Source organism: Protobothrops mucrosquamatus, unplaced genomic scaffold (genome assembly GCF_001527695.2).
Source record: "Protobothrops mucrosquamatus isolate PMUCROS unplaced genomic scaffold, P.Mucros_1.0 scaffold401, whole genome shotgun sequence".
NCBI lineage: Eukaryota > Metazoa > Chordata > Lepidosauria > Squamata > Viperidae > Protobothrops > Protobothrops mucrosquamatus.
This window is the reverse complement of record NW_015386732.1, coordinates 660602-682587: the sequence shown is the minus strand read 5'-3', so window position 1 is coordinate 682587 and position 21986 is coordinate 660602. Positions and strand designations below refer to the sequence as shown.

At 32.7% G+C, this 21986-nt stretch overlaps 1 protein-coding gene across 1 annotated transcript in view; it reads left to right on the top strand.

Moving 5' to 3' along the window:
• The window catches only part of MEF2C (myocyte enhancer factor 2C), a 183063-nt gene that overhangs the window by 64745 nt on the left and 96332 nt on the right, over nt 1–21986 (top strand). Inside the window, exon 3 of the mRNA XM_015816137.1 lies at nt 15138–15331. Within this exon, the coding sequence (XP_015671623.1) occupies nt 15278–15331 (54 nt within the window). The 5' untranslated portion in view covers nt 15138–15277. The remainder of the gene's footprint in view (nt 1–15137; nt 15332–21986) is intronic.

The following is a 21986-nucleotide window of genomic DNA, read 5'->3' as shown; positions in this document are numbered from 1 at the left end:
AATTCTTTAGTGACATTTGTTATGGGACTTAATGTAAAATCGAATAACATTATTAAATGAATTTTTCTGAATCTTTGTATCTTTGCAAAAAATCTCAAGGGGAAAAAACTATATTTCTTAGCAACAAGGTCAGTTTTGCTTTACAATTCTCAGTTCATTCCAGAACTGAAGCTACTTCACAATAGGTTATATGCTGCTGTCATTAATTGGAGAGGGGCTGCAATATTTGGAAATGTATCGGCTAGGTTGAAGTTTTAGTATTTTAAATTTTTACTGAGGTTGTAATAAAAACTGCTGTCAGTTATTTCAGTCTCCTTAAAACAATTGAATTAAAATGTGTCAACATAACCATTATTGTTTGTAAACTATCATAAAAATACATGAATTGTATTTTGAGTAAAAAGTAAGGAGTGATATACCAAACCAAACATGTTGTTTTGGCCTGTTAGGATTTGTTTAATGATGAAATTGAAGTTGCAGTTAAGTTTGGAGTAGATCTTACACTGCAGCCTTTTCCAACTTGATATCTTCCAGTTGTTTAGATATGAGACAGAAGTGAGTCAAAACAGTCAATATGGTGGCTGCAATCAATTTTTTTGAATCATTTTCAGAAAAAGCCAAATACATGGTCAGGTTCCAGTAGAGAGCCAGTGCAGCAATAGTTAGAAATTGGACTGTGCCTTTAAGAGACTGTGGTTCAGATTTCTCATCTTAACATATAACTGATACTATGACTGTCTTATTTTATTTCACAAGACTATTATTTTGGAATTTAAATGAGGAGAGACTTTGTATGAAGCTTAGAAAAGAAAGATAAGATATAAATATAATGTGATATCAGATAAATAACAGTATTTACTTGGATTGGCACTAATTCTCCTGTTTTCTGGCTTAGTTCAATTTAATAAGAAAATGGCTCTTTTTAACACTATGATTTTTTGCTGTTTTCTTTTTCTTTTTAAAAAAAGGATAGAAATGAATACATTAAACTTTTAAAAGAATAAGTACATCTGCTTCCATTTAACTTCCCCACTCCATCAAGCTGAAAATTTTGACCATACCCAGCAATGACATCATTGTATCGCCCCTATTCTCCCAGAGGTGAATTGTGGTCTCCAGATATATATCACACTTATGCAGAACAATCCACATAAATCTTTTGAATAAATAAATATTACTTTCCATCCTTGCATATAACAAGTATTCAAATTTCCATACAACCAGTGTTGTTTCTTGATCATATGAATGTATCCTTATTTCCGAGTTACTGTTTTAGCCTGTGTACTATTTTGTTCTTTTTTTATCAGTTGCCTAGAGATTACTTTTTAAAGTAAAGTTTATTTTATTTTTTTATTTGAAACATTTATATATGTTTTATATGTAACCAACCAACCAACCATCTTATAACCAACTCTGGGTGGCTTTCAGTCAAAAGTAAAAGCAACATTGCAGTGCTTCCAAAGTATGCCTCATCAAATTACTCCTAGTTATAAGTGTGCGTAGAAATGCAGCATTAATCACATCGGCATTCTTGTTTACTTTCTGATCTTGCTTTTTACTACTTAGCTATTGAGAATGTTTAGTCCCATAGAAATATTTATTATAAGTACAACTGGTATTAGGATTTTCAGGAATAGTGCTGTGCTTGAACAGATATATAAGTCACAAAACAGGAAAGGGAAAAAAATGTATGGGTGATGTTTCATGAAATTAATACCATATATTGACATGCGATATAAATAGAGGCTGGAGATGAATAGCAAGTATTTTAATAAAATAAAACATCTATTCTTTAATGGGTATCTTTTGCATATTAATTTATTGACTTGTTTATCTAAATTACATCTAACTACCTCATGATGGCATACATAGAATTATCACATGGATTCTTTTCTCACATAGCCACACTAGTATTTTTTATTTTTATCCTTAGTGTTCAAGTTTTGCTATAACATCAAAAATAAGTAGCTAAAAATAGATTATACTCTTAGCGGTCTACAAGAAAAAAAATCTGTCTGAGATTTTGGGGAGAAGGAAGAGATTGGATAAAAAGACAGCTTTGTTTTTTTAAAAGAAAAAGAAAAAGAGCTTTGAAGAACAGTGAAGAAGAAAATGTGATTTATAAATGTGGAATAATCTTCTCAACTGTAACTTATATTACAGTTTATAAGTTCACTAGTACTATTTTATTAAAAAGGTGGCAGAATATGTTTAGAAATAAAATGCCTTGTTTTATGATACTTAATCAGATGATGGTCTGCAATTTCATTTCTATCACCTAGAATATCAATTTTGTTTTCTAATCTTCAACACCTTTGATAGGCTAAATAACAAAATTTTGGATATTTTTTTCTTAAAAGAATAATATTTGTATGCTTAGGTTGGTTAATATGCTATTAATTCTGGAATTCCCCCCTCCCCAAACACACACACATGTATTGATGAACTTTTTTTGGTGGAAAAATTATGACTTACTTTGATGACATTTGTTGTAAACATGTTGGAAGCAATAATATACGGTTTCTATCTCAAACCACTAAAAACATCTGCATGTATTTTTAGTGCTGACTAATGGTAGCATTTCTGTTGGTCTGATATTCCCTAGTGATTTTCCACACACACACACACATACACACACACACACACACACACACATATTAATGTTTCTGCTTGCAAAGCATGTTCTAAAATTATTATACTTTTTGATCATTGGAGTTAATCAGAAATTGTACAGAAAGAATATATTTAGACCAAGCCACAACCAAGAACCAAACAGACCAAGCCAGTTTGTGACTTGCCAAGCTAAAAGCAATGCACTGATTGCTCTAGAACCGGGGTGTCCAGCCTTAGGAACTTTAAGATTTCTGGTCTTCAGTTCTCAGAATTCCCCACCGAGAACTCTGGGAGTTGAAGTTCCCAAGGTTGGCTACCTCTGCTCTAGAGGTTAGTGGAATTTTTGGTCCAGGCCATATCTGTCTACTTAATTAATAATAATTTTTATTTGTTATATTTTTATCTTTCCAATAATCAAAGTTCTGGATGTTTTACAGAACTGTTTGTGGAATAAAATGGTGAAAAAGCAAAAAATATATTAATATACCTCACAGGAAGAAAGTAAAATACATAAACTGACTATTACAATGAAATGCACTTAACTTAAAACTTAGCTGGCATTTTAAGTATTCCTAGGTGATTTTCTTTTTTTAAGCAAATTTTTAAAATTAATTAGAAACATTTGATGGAATTATATTTATGATGAAAATAGATACACTTTTGTAAAAGATGAAAGATTTATGCAATCCGAAATATATAAATGGGGGAAGTCAGAAGCTAATAATGACCCCATAAGAAATAAAACACATGAATAGAACATTTTTTTTATCTTTCCAATATGAGTGAGATTTATACAGATTATAAAAGAAGAAAATTGGGTGTGGAAAATTCTTCCTTGATGCTTTAAGAAAAAATATTCAATATAATGGGATTGTTGAGTTCCCATTTATGCACTGAAGAAAATACATTGGTACACCTACATGTGTCATACAACTGTAGAGCTACGTACAATAATCCAGTAAAAGATATTCCTAAATTATGTTCTGTTTATTATTTTGATATAATTAAGTACCATATTCAAGCTTGCTTATCGCCTTAATCAAGGCATATCATCTATTGTATCAAAAGATAATGTACGTTTTTACAATGTAGAATGAACAGAAAGAAAATATCACTTACATTGAAATAAATTTACCTCAGTAATATATCTTGGTATAAAGAAAATGAATGGGGTTAAATCAGTGCAGTTTGTACTTCAAAGGAAAAGCTCAGGGTAGATTCCTAGACTGATATTTAGATTTTAAAAAGCCAAATCTATCTATAAAGTACTTTAAATCTGAGGAGAAGTTCATTTGTTCATCATTTATTCTTTAATTTATAATATATCCTTCTACACATCATAAACTTTGAGTCCTAAACCCTAAGGACACTTGCATTACAAGCAAGTCGTAGAAATGTTGCTTCAAAACTTCATACTGGATATGTATGAAAACATTTTTTTAAAATAGAATTTAAGGGTATACTTTATTATGCTTTCTCCACTCCACTGGGGATTTGTTTCTCACGTAGTTGTCATTTCACAGAATCATAGAATGAAAGAGGTAATTTAGACCATTAAGCCCAATCCTCAGCTCAGAGAAGAAATCCAAATTAAAGCATACTCAGTGGAGTGCCATACAGCTTCTGCTTGCACTCATTCAGCAAAGTGGAATCTATTCCTTCCAAAGATAATTAGTTCTACTGTCAAACTTGCTTTTTGCACAATTTTTCTTTCAGTACTACTCAAGAAAAGGACATTCTTGCAGAATTACCAAGTTTATCAGGTGGCCAAAAGAAATATGTTAAGTAGTCCTAACTTACAGCAAATGTTTGAAGTTATAACAGCACTGAAAAAAGAAATTTACAGCTAGTCCTCAACCTTATAGCCACTGCAGCATTCTCACAGTTGTGTGATTGTGATTTGGGCACTTGGCAACCAGTGCACATTTATGACAATTGCAATGTCTCACGGTCACATGATCGCCATGTATAACCTTCACATCTGGCTTCCCACAAGCAGACTCAATGGCAGAAAATAGCAAGTCTCAGTCTAGTAACTTTGGGCTTAACGACTGCAGGTGATTCTCTTAATGACTGCACCCAAAATGGATGTTGTAAGTCAGGCAAGATCACATTATTTTTACTTTAGGACCATGTTGCCAATGGGGTTATCAATCCAATTGCAGCTGGTAAGTAAGCACTACCGGTATTTGTACTAGCATGCTGATGCCATACATTTCTAGTGTTTAAGAACAATTAAAATTAAGAAATTAAGAAAAGGACATTTTTAAAAAAGACAAAGATAAAAGTTCTAATATTGTTAAGGTTTTGTCCATTCCATTGTGTTTTTTATATATTGTCATTGTACTTAAGGGATCTTAAAAATCATAAATAAGAATTTCTGTCTCGCTGTCCTTTTCTCACATAGCATTTAGCATGTTGTAACTTAATGAAACAGATTTCAAGAAAATTTACCTGGTATGTGAATAAGGCTGTTTTGCAGGTGAATATCTCTTATCATGAATTAGTCTTCATAACAGTGTTCAACTGCACTTACCAGATAAACGTAATTGGTTTTAAAGAAATAGATGAAATAAAGAAAGATATACAAATGAGAAGATTCATCACTTTATTGGATTTGAAGACCATTGAGTTGTGCATCTTAATTGGGGCCAGTTGGGATCATTTAATAATTGATGTCAGAAGATCAGATTTAATTCTCTTTATGCAAGTACCACAGTGGAATTGAGTTAAGCAAATTGTCATTTAAGGTTCCAAATGAACAAAGCTTTAATTAGGTTGATTAGCCTACTGTAAGACAAAAGAAGGAACTCTAAAAGTGATACCTATTATGAGTCTTTCATTACTAGTATTATCAAATGCTTTTATAAAGTGTATGTATGTATTTGCGTGATGATACTTATTTTAATAATACATTTCTATGCTACCCATCAACATCAGTTTTCACGTGTGTAATAAAAGAGAATTATGCACAAAGTTAATATTATGTGGCAATTGTATATGTACTTTCCTCAGAATAAGCTTTATCAAATTTATTTGTACTTCTGAGTAGATAGGCATGCATACCAAAAAAGGATTAGGAACATTGCTCAGCCTATTAGGTTGTTCTCTTTTTTTCCTGTTTTGGGTTATTTTTTTCCAAATGTTTATCTCTATTTTTTTCCTTTTATTTTACTTTTGAGATGTAAGCTACTCAGAGTCATTTGGGAATTGGATAGTCTGTGATTCCAATAAATACAACAGACAGACAGACAAGCATTCTGGTTCTTGTTTGGTTATATGCAAGAATCAAACATGGATAATCCACAAGAGATTAAAATATAGCATTTGGAATTTGTGTTCTTGATTATTCTATCTAATTAATTTTTGGTTTTTATAGGCAACTACCTATACTAAACATTTCTGAGAATCAACAACTTCAGTTCAGTACACTTTACTTTCCTATTAAAAAAGATCAATCGAACAATCCATCGTAACTGAAAGATTCTACTTTAAATATTGTACCTGTGCTTAAACTTCAAAGCTAATCTATTAGTGATTTACTAATGTGTAATATTAGCTGCTTTTGTGTCAAAGGTTCAAGTTGCCTGCACAAGAATATGTTTCATCCTTTTTATCACACTTTACTGCTTTTAAGAACGATTTTTGTCAGGGATTGCTGTGTATACTAATAGGCTAGAAAAAAAATTCTGGGAAAACGTAATGTAATTGAAGGCTGCCGAAAGATTAGCTAATGTATCTTCCAATTGATTTTGTTATTTTTTTCTCCCAGTGTACTCCCTCTGACAATAATAAAATGAAAAATATTGATAGTGATCACTGAAGGGAAAAAAGGAAAGATATCTTCCAATGGGACAAAGATTTTTAACAAGCAAATGTTTGGTTATGAAAACTAAATACCAACTTAAAAATTTAAATGGTAACAGTATTTATATGTAAATTAAGTATATTTATAGTTTTGTGTAATAATGAAATTCATTTTCTTAAAGAGATCCTTTCTGGTCATACTATTGGCAGCTTATGCAGTATCCGGATACTTACCATTTCTTTGCACACGAACTTATATGGCCACCTTTGCAGTGCAGTTTCATTCATTATAGAGATTTCTTGAAAAAATATTTTACCTGAATATAGTCCTTACCAACTAGATATAAGGCAGCAGCATGGTATCTTTTTTAATAACTTGCCTGTTGATGCTGTTTTCAGATCTCTGCCAAATTTTGAAGTGGAACCAAAATTCAGTTGCTGAATGCCTGTTGTATGGGTAACATTTCCTAGATCAGCATTGGGGCATACAGGTTCTGTAGACAAATGGGTAGTTGTTATTTCAGGGTGTGTTGAGAGCCATATTTCCAAACATTTGAGTTTGTCTACAATAGGGATTCCCAACCAGGGGTGCGAGATGATATTCCAGGGGGTGCGAAAACTTGTGTTTTCAAAATTATAGTGTATATGCATAATTTGTTGCCGTTATTTCAAACTTTTATAATGGGTATGAGAATATATTAGAAGCGTTCTAGAGGTGCGGGGTATAGAAAAGGTTGGGAACCACTGGTCTACAAAACAATGGTTTTCAATTATGGGCCTCCCTGGGGGATCTAGAGTATTTCAAGGATGCCACAGGTAAAAAATATCTAATAGAGGCATAGCGTGTGCTGAAAAGCAAAGAGTATGATATTGCAAATATGATTGTTGATGCCGGAAAACATACTATTATTGTGCCATGTCTGTTCCCAATAATGGAATCTGGACTGGGAGGCCCACAGGAGAAAACCAAGGTCAGAAGAAGGATACAAGTAAAAAATGGTTGAACAACTGGTATAGAACAAAAATAAATTGTATTTCATTTAAATTTGTATTTGCATTGAATTAAAATTCAATATAATTGACATTATATCCAACCCATGTGTGTAATTTGTTTTGAGTGGAGTGTCACATTGAGTTAAGAGTTGTAAAGCTTTATGGGATCTTGGTGCTTGCTTATTTCTTGTAAACATTTCATTACCAAACTAGATAACATCATCAGGGACACAAGGGAATGGGGTTTACTTGCTTGATGGCTTGCCCTGTTTGTCTTGATCAGAATGTAGTTTGTGTGCCTGTTCCTGATGGACCTACTGAGCTTGCTTGGCTGAAATGTTTCATCCAGGGTTTTTCTATCTATTTCGTTGGTTTTGCCTTAGTTATGTGCTGATTGGCAGAAGTCAGTCCTAAGACAGTATGTGCCATGAGCTGTTTGCTTCCTTCTTTGGCTTTTGCTGGGTTTTAATAATTGTAGATCAGGCTTTTGTCTCTGAAAGCTACTGCAAAGACTTTCAGGGATTACATGAAATCAACTCTTAGAATAGCTGAAAATCTTTTTCAGGATTAGATGGCAAGGATTAGATGGCAAATGAACTTAAGTAGTGGTCTTAAATTGGCCGAAACCTATGGCATGCTTATGTAAAATCTTGAAAAGCTGGCTCAACTCTTGGTTATTTTCAATTTGCAGCATCAACGACAGGTTTTACTGCCTAGGTTTAAAACATGGAACTGTCAGAGAAATCATGGATGTCAACTTTCAAACAAAGAGCTAAGGAAGTTTTAGTTTTGTAACAAATAACATTTTGAACATAATAGCAGTGGCCAGGTTATCTGAGGGACCACCTCTATCGAAACTATTAGGTCCAGTATGAGAGTCATATACTGCTGGTCCTGTCTGTGGTGTGCAGTGACTTTTGCCTTCTGGAACGTTATCCCTCCCGTAATGAGGTTACTCTGAACCCTCATTGCTTTCCAGAAAGTCTTTAAAACATGTTCTTTTTTCAGTAAAAATGGAATAAGAACTAGAATCATGAAGTAAAAGAATAATAGTTTCCTTATGATATTTAGAGAGTAAATAAATCAGTGCAATTGAACATTTTACTAAAATGTTGCTTTCTTGTGAAGCAGAAAAGTTTGGGCTCAGATTGCAATAGAACCTGCTTATTTTACCAGGTTCATCACTTTTATCATCATTACATTACTTCCTATAAAATGCTACATTTGTTTATTTTTATCTATTGAACACTTATGAGTTTATAAGTGTTTACCTATTTAGTATAATTTTTGAGTGATGTGTCATTAAAAGCAGAAAAGAAAGAAACACAGAAGCACCCTCCAATAATACATTTTGGGAGTGACATTAAAAGTGTGACAATATATCATATAATAATACTCAGTGGCACAGAACAAAGTAAAGCAGAGTAAAAGAGACAGACTGCGGTACGGTTAGCAAAAAGTCCTTAATAAAAATAACTGTGATGTTTCATCTATAAAGATTTGACTTTGTAATTATAATTGAATAGAAAAGTGTTATCTTTAATACAGAAATGGAAAAAAACAAATAATAAAAGTAAATCTGAACATAGCACAAAATTTTACAAGCCCATTAGATGCTCATTTAATTAGTCATCCAATGACGAATTAAAAGAACTGTTATCCAATACTTCTAAGGGGTATCCATTTAAGAAAGATTGTTTCAAGACTTCTGTTCATTGCTGATCAAATTATGCAGTTCCTAGGCTAAGCTATACCTCTTGTAGAATATCCACGGCAAACTTTCTGTTGTAAGCGTATGTTATCTTGAAATGAATTATGAAATGAAATCCTTTCCCCATATTTTAATGTGGCTGTCTAGCTGTAAGATGGAAATATGTAAATGTAGATTGTGTTCAGGCTTTGCACTAGAATGTTTGGGACAGATGTTGGAATCTTATAACGATCCAGATCCTCTTTCTTTTCTTTAATAATGATTCTCTTCTCAAATTAGATCTCTCCTTATAGTGAGCATGCTGTCTCTGTGTTGTAGTGCAGCGGTAATGACATCTAGTGTATAACTCTATAATGAAGAAGTGGTTTTATTTTTTTAATAGAAAATAAAAATATTATTTTTTATAAAGAAAAATGAAAATTAAGAAACCAATATAAAGAATAAGGAAAGAAGAAAAGATAGGAAAAAATGAGGACAAAGCCATAAATGCAGAAAACAGAAAGTGTAAAGAAATAAACAGAAAGAAAGAAAAAAGAAAGTATAAAGAACTAGCTTATGATTTTCTTTATGGAATAATATAAAATTACCTCTTACTCTGGTTATATCATGAATTTCTTTTTTTTCTAACATCTATTTTTGAACTATTGAAATCATGTCATAAATTCATCTTTTTCTACACAAGTCTAGAAAGGATTTCCAGTCAACTATAAATTTGCGTAATGTTTTTTCTCTAATAAAAAAACGTTAGTTTGGCCATCTTTACAAGTTCCATCATCTTTATCATTCATTCCTCCATTGTAGGTAATATTGGCTCTTTTCACCTCTGTGCATATAATAATCTTGCTGCTGTTACCATGTATAAAAACAAAGTTCCCTGACTCTTTTATAATTGTTTATAAATAATTGCCCAGAGAAAAGCCTCTGGTTTCAAGTGCATATTAATCTTTAAAATCATTTGTATCATTTGAATTGAAAACTTTCTGCTTTTTTAATGTCCACCAAGCATAATAGAAATTCCTCCTTCTTTACATTTCCAACATAATTTTGAAGTAACTTTAGGCAATCTAGACCGTTTCTGCAGTTACATACAGTACACTACTTAATACATCATTTTATTTAAAAAAAATATCTTAAGATTGTGACAGGGTTTAAATTCCAGACCTTTCAACTACCTATTCCTTCACTGTTCTATCTGAATATTATAACCAAAGTGTATGAAGAGATTATTTTTAAAGAGCCGAATTTTGGTTTAAGCTTTTTGTGAGGTATGCCAGAGAAAATTAATTTGATGATGGCTATATGCATTGGCCTGTACATTCATCGGCTCACTGTTTTCTCGAACAGAAGCACACCAGACTTGTCTATAAAGCACTTACTCTTTGTGCCATGTTTAGAGAATGGAACTAGGGTCATTTCCATTTAATAATCAGCAGGGAAATGTGCGGCTTGGCAGCTCTGTCTCTTTCAGCCTGATTTATCTTACAAGGCACTGATTTATAGACTTAGTAAAGATTATGTCCTATTGAATTGGGTTTGGCTATCCAATTCCTTCTTACGGGAAAAGCTGATACGTGTTACAATGTAAATGAATGCCATGTCAATCCTTATATTAACCTTGGTCAGCATCCTTATCACTCTCTGTTTTACAGCTAGAGTATTGCATGTTGAGATGGAAGATTCCTGCTTCAATTCATAGCCTCACACAGCAAAATCTCAGTACTGTAAAGCTTCTCTTGAAGAATGTTAGCTAAACTTACCCGTGTTATTACATCATATTGCAATTCCTCTTTTAATATGCACGAAACATTATCTTCCGATGTCAATGCACATGTACTGTAGGGTTTTGTTGCGGTTGTTGTTTTTTGCATGTCTAAAAGAAAACAGTAGAAAAAATGTTTACCTTTTAAAACAAAACATTTTTATCAGATTTCTAACCATTCAAAGTTAGAGGCAGCTGTTGGTATGTGCAGTTAAATCAAAACAGGGCAAGGGATGGGGAAAAGCAGTGACTATATCTAATTTAATATACAGATAGATATTTTTTTTAAAAATAAAAACTTTTCTTTCCTAGCTGCTTCCTTATTTATAAATTAAACATTTACACTCCTCCATTTTGATTCTCCTTCTTGCCCCTTGGGTGATTTGTTCAAAAGGTCCCTTGTCTGAGGTATAGCAGCAGAACAGATTCAAAAATGTCTGTTCAGAGAAGGAAGTGAAGAGTTTTGGTTCCCATTTTGCACTTCTGGAACAGTTTAAGGAAGGAAGCACCTTTACACCTTTTATTGTTCGTGATTGCTGACATCATCTCCTTCCCTGACCACTCAGTGCGTGTTTCCTGCCATTCTGTCAAGACGCTGCTGTGATACTGAGTGGGAGATGGACAGAATGTGTAAGAGAGCAGGCAGAGAAGAGACTGCAGTGTGTGGATTTGTCCACTGGAACTCAGATTCTTCTTCCCTCAGCTGTCTCTGCTTTTGCCAAATTATAAAGCGAACAGAAGTCCGCCAAAATGAAGTTCCTCATTTTAGCAAACAATCTGATTTTTTTTGTAAGTGTTTGGGTTTCCAAAAGGGGGAAAATGCTGAAGGCAGTAATTTTGAAGACTGTAACATCTACATTTTTAATGCTTTTGTTTACATATAATTCTGTCATTGTTTTGGAAGATTTCTTTAATGTAGACCTATTTTGACAGGATTTCTGGAATAATTTAATTTATAGCTAGTTTTGTGTGGTGCACATTCTTTAGGGCAGCCTAGAGCTTGTGCTGTTGTAACTTTTTTTTTTTTTTTTGAGAAAGGTATGGTAGGTTTTCAAAGGCAACTTTAAGTAGTTGATCTTGTAGACATTTTAGAAGCAGGCAGTCAATATACCTATAGCTCTTTAGCACTATTAGAGGGTAGATGGCTCATAAATTGGCTATGCTTTTAAATTTATCCCACAATATATTTATCAAGTTTCTTTACCATATAATTTAGCTGTATGATTGTGAATATTTCCTATATATAAATGATAATTTCTGTTTTTAGTTCATGCATGCATATAAATGTATTTATAGAGATATTTTTCTGCTATCCTATGGGCAGCGGGTGGGGGGTGTAATTCAGCTGAAAAAAACCTAAAATCCTACAAAGCCACTTTTGAGCAAAAAGCTATTCCTAATCTCTGTTGTTTATAACTGATAGAGCTGTTGTATCTCTGAATCATGTGTATGTTTCTAAGTGCTTGCGTATGTTCACGTATGTATGTGTGAATTAGTGAGTGTTTACAGATAGAAACAGTGAACATACTGTTAAGTTTCTTGATCCTCCACATTCCTGTATCTGAGAAGCAGCAACGTAATAAATGGGATCAATGTTTCCTTTTTAAATTGCAAAGGTTATTCTCTCCCCCCCCCACCCCATCATCACCAGCTTGTCAACAAATTGTTGCTGCAAACAGACACAGTGGTTCAAATTCATCTTTTACATTACAGCGATACAAATTCGGTGTTCTGTCAGTCTCCCTAGTAGGTTTATGTTTGCTGGTTCCAAGAGGTATTTGTGAAACTATTTTTAGAATATTTTTTTATAGTTGCTGAATACTTGACATTGGGCTGTTTCTATTTTTCTTTTTCTTTCTGAAAGCTCGATATGAAATGTGGAACTGATAGTTGTGTGGGAGGGGCTAACCATGCTGCTGTTTTACCCTGGGTCTGCTTACAAGTTCTTGCAGACAAGAGTGTCAGCATTCAGTGATTTCCCGTTCTCCCCCTATTCCTCCCTCCACTATCACCCCCCCGCCCAAGGTTTTTCTCATGCAGGCTTCAGACTCTGGATGTGTAAAGCAACTCTCATCCTGGCTGTCACTACTTCTTTAATCTGCCCACTCTGACCTTCCACCCTCAACAGAATAAGAGCTTAGGCAGGCATAGGGCTGTAAGCCAATAGTGCCTCTGGCTCCACGTGAGTGAATGAAAGGAAAGGAAATTGTCCCATATGCATTTGCTGTGGATTAGTCTATGGGTTATCTATGTGGTGGAGAAAGCCTGTTAAACTTCTTTGGGTTCATCTCGTACATGAAAATTACCTGGCTTTTTAAAATCAGAGGTAAGAATCACTATTTTGTATGGATGGGAGATGGGGAAGGGGAGAAAGGCTAAGGGGATACTCCCAAGAAAAAGTCCAGTCAAAAACAAATAAACATGTTACTGTAACCGCCAATAACTCTAAGGGACTATGACATGTTCAAATGTATATGATATGCAATACAGTTTTAGAAAGCTTGTTTGGATTCTACTCTATTTCTGGATTATTATGAACAGATCAAGTTGCATCAGTTAAAATTATAGAACTGTACAAATGGAACTGTGTCACCAACATATAGGCTAATTTGGATAGTTAAAAACATCAATTTCGCAGGTTTTAATGCTATAAAGTACTAGTGCCAGCAATTATATTATGAAAACACTGTAAAATATAATGCTGATTTGCAGTATAACCTTATACATTTCTACCTATGAGTAAGCCCAATGAATTCCAAGGAATTTGTTCTGTTATAGATATTTAAAATTGCATCTTCAGAGTGTACAGAATGTGGAATGTGTGTGAAAGTAACACGTGTTCCCTTCAATTTCTGTTAAAAAGCCAAATATCTTTCCACTAAGAAAAAGAGGAGAAAAGTGGACATCAAAATAAGAATCAGTTTTATTGCATGAAAAACAGTACGTTGATAAATCATTGTTTCTTTTTATTTTTACATAATGGTTCAGGTTGGCTGTTAGAAAAACCAGTATCCAATTAAACAGAAAAAACTTAGTCTGCACATTTATATGCTTTTAATTAAAAAATAATTTTGTTATACTAGAATTGTGTATAAAATATTAAGGCTGCAATCCTATATGCTCACTCACCTAAAAACGTCTTGACTAAAAGGAATAGGATTTTACTGTTATATATATTTGAATATGCAAAAGCAGTTTTTTCCAACTTATGTTAAAATCTTTTCATGACATTTACAGCCAACTTTTAGGATTACAAAAGCAACTGAGAGATTTCTGTCTTTAGCTTTTATGTAATTTGCATTATATTTTTATCTATACTGTAGTGGAACTCCATTGGTTTTTAATTCATAAATATATCTTTCATCTTTAGTTTATGTTTTGCAGTGGGTTGAATTAATATTGTGGCTTCTAGCATTTTTGTGGTGGAATATAAGAAGTGCTGCCATGTATTGTGGATTTTTGGTGCAATTATGACTTTTTACAATGTGGTTTTTGTTTGTTCGTTTGCAGTGTATAGGATTAGTACATGGAATATATCAACAACTGTTCTATTTATTGTATTTCCTGTAGATGGAGATATATACAAATGTATTTAGGGAATATATACATACTAAACTATGATGGAAGGATGAATATTTTTTCTTTTGAAATCTTTTTAAATGCAAAATAATTTTAAAAGATTTAAGAATCAGCTGACATTTCCCATATATCAAATAAAACATTAATAAAATAATGGTCCAACCTATTTGCATAATAAGAAGCATTATTATCTCTTCTGTTTTCGTTCAGAAGTGAATTAGCTTGATTACTTAGCTTGCATAGGTATGGAAGGCTTCATTAACTCTCTGATTCAGGTAATTTTTCATTTTTCTGACGATGTATTACAGAACAGAAAAATGTGCATCAATGAAATGTAGGAGAGCATTCACTCTAATTGTTTTAGTGATGCCTTAAAAGGATTCTCCAACACTTTACACTTTGAATCTCTTCTTGTATGCATGAATGTTCTAAACAATTGTCTGTAGAACTAGAATGCCAAAGGTATTTAAGAAAAACCTTGACAACCCATCTGTCAGTAATTAATAATGATAATGCCGAACCATTTTTGACTTCATTTCTAATGTAGTTGCTTATTTAGCAGTTCTACATGCTAAATGCATTCAGGACACTTGATAAAATACCACAACTAATCAAGTTCTATTGAGATTTTTGTCTGAGTAACTTAACTATTCACTTCTTTTGTGTACTTGGCAGGAACGGATGCAGGGGTCTGTGAATTGAATTGTGTAAGTGCTGAAGAAGGAGTCTTGGTTTGAGGAAACAGGAAAGAGGAAGGAAAGAGAAGAAGAAAATACAGAAGTGTAGGAACGAACGAAAGAAGAAAAACGGGGACTATGGGGAGAAAAAAGATTCAGATCACGAGGATAATGGATGAACGTAACAGGCAGGTAAGTTGAAATTTAAAAATCCAGTATCATAAGAACCTATAAAGGCTATAATTGTCACATCAGCATTACATCAATGGGACATAATAATAGATCCTAATATGTGTTTTATGTGTAGACTTTTCAAATTCTATTGAACTATTAACATACACACATAATTGTAAAACCAAATTATTCCTTGAATTCCTTATCTTGATATCTAATGCAATATTTTTATTAAAGTAAACCACACTGCATTTTATCATCCAGATAACTGGTTAGTATCTTAATTTGGATTCATCCAGTGATCAAGATAATTCATACAATTTGTACCATTTTTTAATGAACTGATTTTTGAAACTGACTTGGCTCATATTGGATAGTTATATTGTTTAATATTTATTTTGTAATGTAAAATATAAAATGGTGGCATATTGAGGATTTGCTCAAATTGTTATTTTTATTTTAAAAATTCCTTTCATGAAATCTGAGTGTTCTCATGATAAAATGTCTAGTTTTATCTGGATAATTCTGAAATGTCAGCAATACATCTTGCATCAATACAGTAACCCTATGCAGAAATTACTTCTTCTGGAAAAATTAAATTATTGTTGTTTAAAATTAAGGCTGCAATTGTTTTCTATGAAAAAATGTATAGAAACAAAGAAACAAAAATTAAAAGTCAACACATATATGCATGCAAAAAAAAAAAAAAGTTTAAAATCAGCCAATCAGAACAACAGATGTGACTCCATGCATCTTCAAATATGTTATGGATATGTGCTATATTTTGGGTTTAGATTAGGTTTTGAAAATCTGAATATGTTCCATTTAACTCATTTTAATTGATTATGCAGATCCAGAGGTTTGTGGGTAATTGTTTCTTTCCATTTGAGCCACAAACATGATTTCTAAGTATTATTATTGCTGTTTTCATAGCTAGATCAGTAATAAGACTTAATCTCATTTTACCCCTTGGAGAACCCTGTGCTGACCTTAGATTCCAATGCAACCAGGGTATCCGTAACTAGCAAGCAGCTTTCTGCTTGTATCCGTCTTGCTGATCAGTTGCATGCCTTTTATAAATATGATGCAGTGTAGGAATAATTTATAGTTCTGATTTTCAAGTGAGTCTTGTTTAAAATTTGAAAACACTGCAATTACAAGCATAACTTGACCTTTTCATGGCAGAAAATCAAGTTTCAAATAAAGGCAACAGTGATAATACTTGATAGATGCATTCAAAGTCTTCTCTCTAGATTACTTATTGTTCTGGGCAAAATCAGAAAGCAATAAATTTTGTCAGTAGCAAAGCCCCATATCTGTTTAAATTGTTTGGAATTTAAATTTAAAAATAAACTACAGGCTAGCAGCGTTAAGAATATAGACATTGATAAATTTTCCCATAAGCCTTTTACCATTATGTCAAAATAAATTTAAAAGTGGAGGAAATTTAAATGTCTACTTATTTTTTTAAAAGCAATAAAGTTTGCTTATACATCAGATCTTTTATTTTAGGTAATATTTTCAGCTGGTATATTTTTAAGAATAGGTGTTTTCTGCTTTTACTGAAAAACTTCTGTATATTCAAAATACAGATATGATTTAGTCAAGAAATATTTGAATAAAATATTATCAAAAAATCAAAAAGTCACATTTAATAAATATGAATGACCAGAAACAGGATCCAGCAACAGCTAAGTCTCAACGTTTTTAGAATAGAGTTAAGCCATTGCATTTTAAATCAGTTAAATTTAAAAGAGCTTAACATTGGCTCAATTGCAATTGCAAAATGTTCTGGAGGGTTAAAGGGCATTATATTTAATTATATTAATTATTTCTCTATCATTTCATTTATCAAAATGATTTTTCTTGTCTTATGCTTTGTTAAAATACTTGCACAGTACTTTTGGCATAACTGACAGAGGTGAAGTTTGTTGTTAAATTGGTTTTTGAAAATGCTTAGACTTACTGTGAATACTCCCTTCTAAGTTTCATAAGCAGGCAAACCTTTTATGTTCTATTAGTTTTGCTATTCATTAGAAATTTGTTTTATAATTATAATAGTGAACGGATTAAATCAAGAGTTGGAAGAAGTGAAATTATATGACTAAATTATAATTTTTTATTAGAGACTATGCATCTGAATATATTTTCTAGAGGAAATTGCAGAATAGTTTGTAAAACAGAGCTGGAGCCTTCAATAGGATCATTAGAAATCTTTGTTTCTCCAGTGGAGAATTTCTGCTAGAGCCAAGGAGTCATCTTTTAATAAAGGCAAATCTGGATCCAACTTCTCATTGTTATAAGATGCAAGAGTGCATATTAAATTCCATTTATACTATGTATCTATTTCCAAAATATTAGAAACACAATTTTAGAATAGTGTAAAACCCAATTCCTGATGAAATTGGGGGATTTAGTTAGTCCTGGCATTTTTTTTCCTCCTCATTTCCTTTCCATCTTCAGTGGGATTTTGTGGGATCTTTCTTTAGATACATAACTTTCTTGAGTTACATAGTTGTTTTATTTAATAGATGAGTGTTAAAGATTTTCACATGCTTGTGTTGGAGACTTGCTTATGTTAAGCTAAAAGTAATGAGTATGAAAGGATCAAATTATCATTGTGTTTTCAGTAACTCTTTAATTTGCATAAGAAAATACACATAGGACCTGATACTTTTAAAATTAGTATTTTGAAAATTGTTTTAAAATTAGGATTAGTTCTGTGGAAAATATAGGATGGCTTAATTTTCTTTTCAGAAACATAATTTGGTTGAATACAACTGTAATATGATTACATTGACTTTGGTAGGCAAAAAAATTAGAATTTATTCTTTCACTTTTTGGCTCCTGTTTGCCAATCTAGAAAAGGAGATACTTCTTTCTGTAACAGAAGGATTATGAATTGCAGTGCATTTAAATGTTTGGGGTTCTTTGGTGATAAAATACCAATTGAGTATTTTGCTGTTTCTGCTTTACTCCATCAAAGTACAAGTGCATCACATCACAAGGCAGCATTTCCTCAACACATGAAAATATTTCAGAGTATTTTTAAATACCTACAATTTTGATCATCCATAATTTAACATCCTCCATTCAATATTTTGTTTTAATACTTTTTCTTTCCTTAAGTTATGCATGTCAAAATTGATTTGACTAGTTTTTAAATAGAATCTGAGATTCTCAGGATTTCCAGGGTATTTCAAGAATCTTAAAATCATGTGCTCACTGAATTTTTTTTAGTCATGCTAGAAATAGCTATTGAGAGCTATTGAGAGCTATTAGTTATGGCAGCCAGTGCAAAAACAGTTATAGAGATGGTATAGAGCAGAGGTCCCCAACTCCCAGTCCGTGGACCAGTACCGGGCCACGGCATGCCAGGAACAAGGAAAGCCACATCCACAGGATGCAGGCAGCACACAAAACCACGCCCCGTCCGGTCCATGGAAAAACCTCTCTCCACGTAACTGGTCCCTGGTGCCCAAAAGGTTGGGAAGAATAATTCCAGGAGTATAAAAAGGAGTATAAAAATCAAAATGAATTAATCCCCAACTTCATGCTGTGTTTAAACATTTTCTTGCAAAATGGGTTTCCTCTATGAATGTCCATATTCCTTTTTTAAAAAAATTCTTATCATTTAATATTGTAATACAATTGTATTTGCCATTTCCCATTATAAAATGAAGTTAAATAATAGCACTTATTAATTATTAGTACAACTAAATACATTCTGAAATACACTAAGATTTACTTTCAACAGTTAAAAAACCTGCTCTTCCAACATTACCAGAGAAAGTAGAAATGTAAGAAATTAATATGTCAAAATGACAGAATCATTTGGGTTTCATAATCCTGTTGTTAGGGTCAAATGCACTCTAAGAAAACCATGCAAATAGTAAGCCATTCTTTTAAAAAAATAATGTCATTCAAAAATAGAAGTAAGTTAAAGGGAAACGTGCAAAACATGGTTTCTGGAAATCTTTGGAGCCTCTTAATAATTGTTCTTGATCATGTGACTTGAGAAGAAGGATGAGGAATAGGTTAAAATGGGAAAGTGAATAAAATTTGGAAACACTGCCCAAATTCCACTCCCATAGGAATGGGTAATTTTTTTCTTTTTGATATTCATCTTTCTTTTGCCAACTTTTTCACCTACAATGAACTTGTTTCTATTCTGCTCTGTTTTAGAGACTTAATGTGCTGATGAATAGAGAAAGTAGCAATCTGTTTACATGATTTATTTATAATATTCTGTTGGAAAGAAATATGAGCTTTGATTATTTCAGCAAACAAAATAGATCCATATAATGTAATGTAGAAAACCTACACTAACAGGATGTAATAGCAAGCAATTAAATAAATAAAAGAATCATGTGTGTTTGTGTGTACATACACATACACACTATAAAACTGTAGTTGGGCAAGCACAAAAGAGTAATATCAGTTGTGAATTATTAGTTAGAAAAAGACTCTATTTTTTTGCCATAACTCCCTTACACTTTCTAGGCACAATAATAATGTTTCAGAACTAAGTAGGGCAGACAAAGAATTTTATGTAAAATATTTTACCACTTTGATACTCGGCCACTGAATTCACTGCAAGTATTGTTTTTCTTTCTGCTTTCCTTCTTTCTTTGGGCTGCTCAAAATACCAGGGCTAAAATTTTTGTTCTGCCATCTCTGACTGTCTATAGATTGGCACTGTAGCACCCGTGGGTGCTATAATGACCACGATACCACTAGATGGCATCCATTGTCTGTATATGTTTGGGTGGGGGGCTGTGTTTGTGTTTGTAAAAAACACATATTTAAAATTGTCAAAATTCCATCCGAAGAACCAAATTCCACAAGATTTTGATTTTTTAATTCAAATTCTCTCTCTCTCTCTCTCTCTCTCTCTCTCTCTCTCTCTCTCTCTCTCTCTCTCTCTCTCTCTCTCTCTCTCTCTCTCTCTCTCTCACAGATATAGATATAATGAGCTGCATGACAACACACAAATGCTATCAATAGATAAATCTTAGCATTTGGAACTATAAGTGGCCATCATGTGACTACAGCTTAGTCTTAATATAAATTTATGTTTACTTTTTTTGTTGACATTGCTGCTTTATGAAGTGAAGAAAAGAGGGTCAGTATCACTCTTACTGAAATGTCAAGTCTTTTTTTAAAAAATTCAAAACTGCTGCTTAAGACCTCTCTTCATGGATAAGAAATGTTGAGAGAACTTTTTGTTTCTTTGTTTTAATATTCCAAATAAAGCCAGAAATCTTTTTAACAAATATCTAGGTAGTGGCATACCAGTTTAAAAAAAAAAGCTGTTAAAATAATGCTATATTTGCTGGATTTAAAGGAAATATATTAACTTTGCCTGACCTAGATTTTCAGCTGCTTTGAGACACCTTTGTGTGTTAGCTTCATAAGCATAAGTTGTTTAACACTTCAGAAGTATAAGATTTTTGACCACAATATATTAAAATGTATTATTATAAATAAGAATGGTGAAGGTGATATTGCTGGTGAATAATGATGATAGTGCAATGACAACGACAACCTATTATTGTTTGGGAGAATTTTAATAATTTATTGTTTTACTGAAGTTGCTTCCCTGTAAAAAAAGTTTGGAAATGTGGAAAGAGATGTATTCAAAATTTGGATGTCTAAAATTTTTATAAACACCTGAAATTAATGATAGCATTATCAATAATGTTAAGGAAATATTTATCATATTTATATATCTGATTAAATATTAAGTAAAAAAGATGTTGAGACTCTAGAAAGAGTACAGAGAAGAGCAACAAATATGATTAGGGGACTGGAGACTAAAACATATAAAGAATGATTGCTGGAATTGGGTATGTTTAGTTTAATGAAGAGGAGGATTAGAGGTGACGTGATAGTGTTCCAATATCTCAGGAGTTGCCACAAAGAAGAGGGATTCAAGCTATTCTCCAAAGCACCTGAAGGCAGGACAAGAATCAATGGATGGAAAGTAATCAAGGAGAGAAGCAACCGAGAACTGAAGAGAAATTTCCTGACAGTTAGAACAATTAATCAGTGGAACAACTTTAATAAATATATATTTTTATAAATTTATAAATTTAATAAATAAATAAATAAATAAATAAATAAATAAATAAACTTGCCTCCAGAAGTTATGAATGTTCCAACACTGGAAGTTTGTAAGAATGGACAACCATTTGTCTGAAATGGTATAGGGTTTCCTGCCTGAGCAGGGGGTTGGACTAGAAGAAGACTTCCAAAAGGGACTAGAAGGGATCACCAAGATCCCTTCCAACTCTATTATCATTATCATTAATGTAATTTACCTGTTATGAAAGACAAGATAAAATAGTTTTTCCCTCTACATCCCATTCATTTGAGAAGTGAAAAAAGTAGATTGTAGAGCTGAAAAATAATGTTAAAACAGCATTAGGTGAAGTGTTTTTATCACATTATGGTATGGTTAGCAGACAATCCTCCTCTCCCCCCTTTTGTTCAATATTTATGTAAAGCCGCTGGGGGAGATCATTCGTGGCTTTGGGGTGGATTTCCATCAGTACGCTGATGATACGCAGCTGTACATTTCCACCCCAGGCCACCCCAACGATGCCCTTGACGTGATGACCCGTTGCCTGGAGGCCGTACGGGTCTGGATGGGGAGGAACAGACTCAGGCT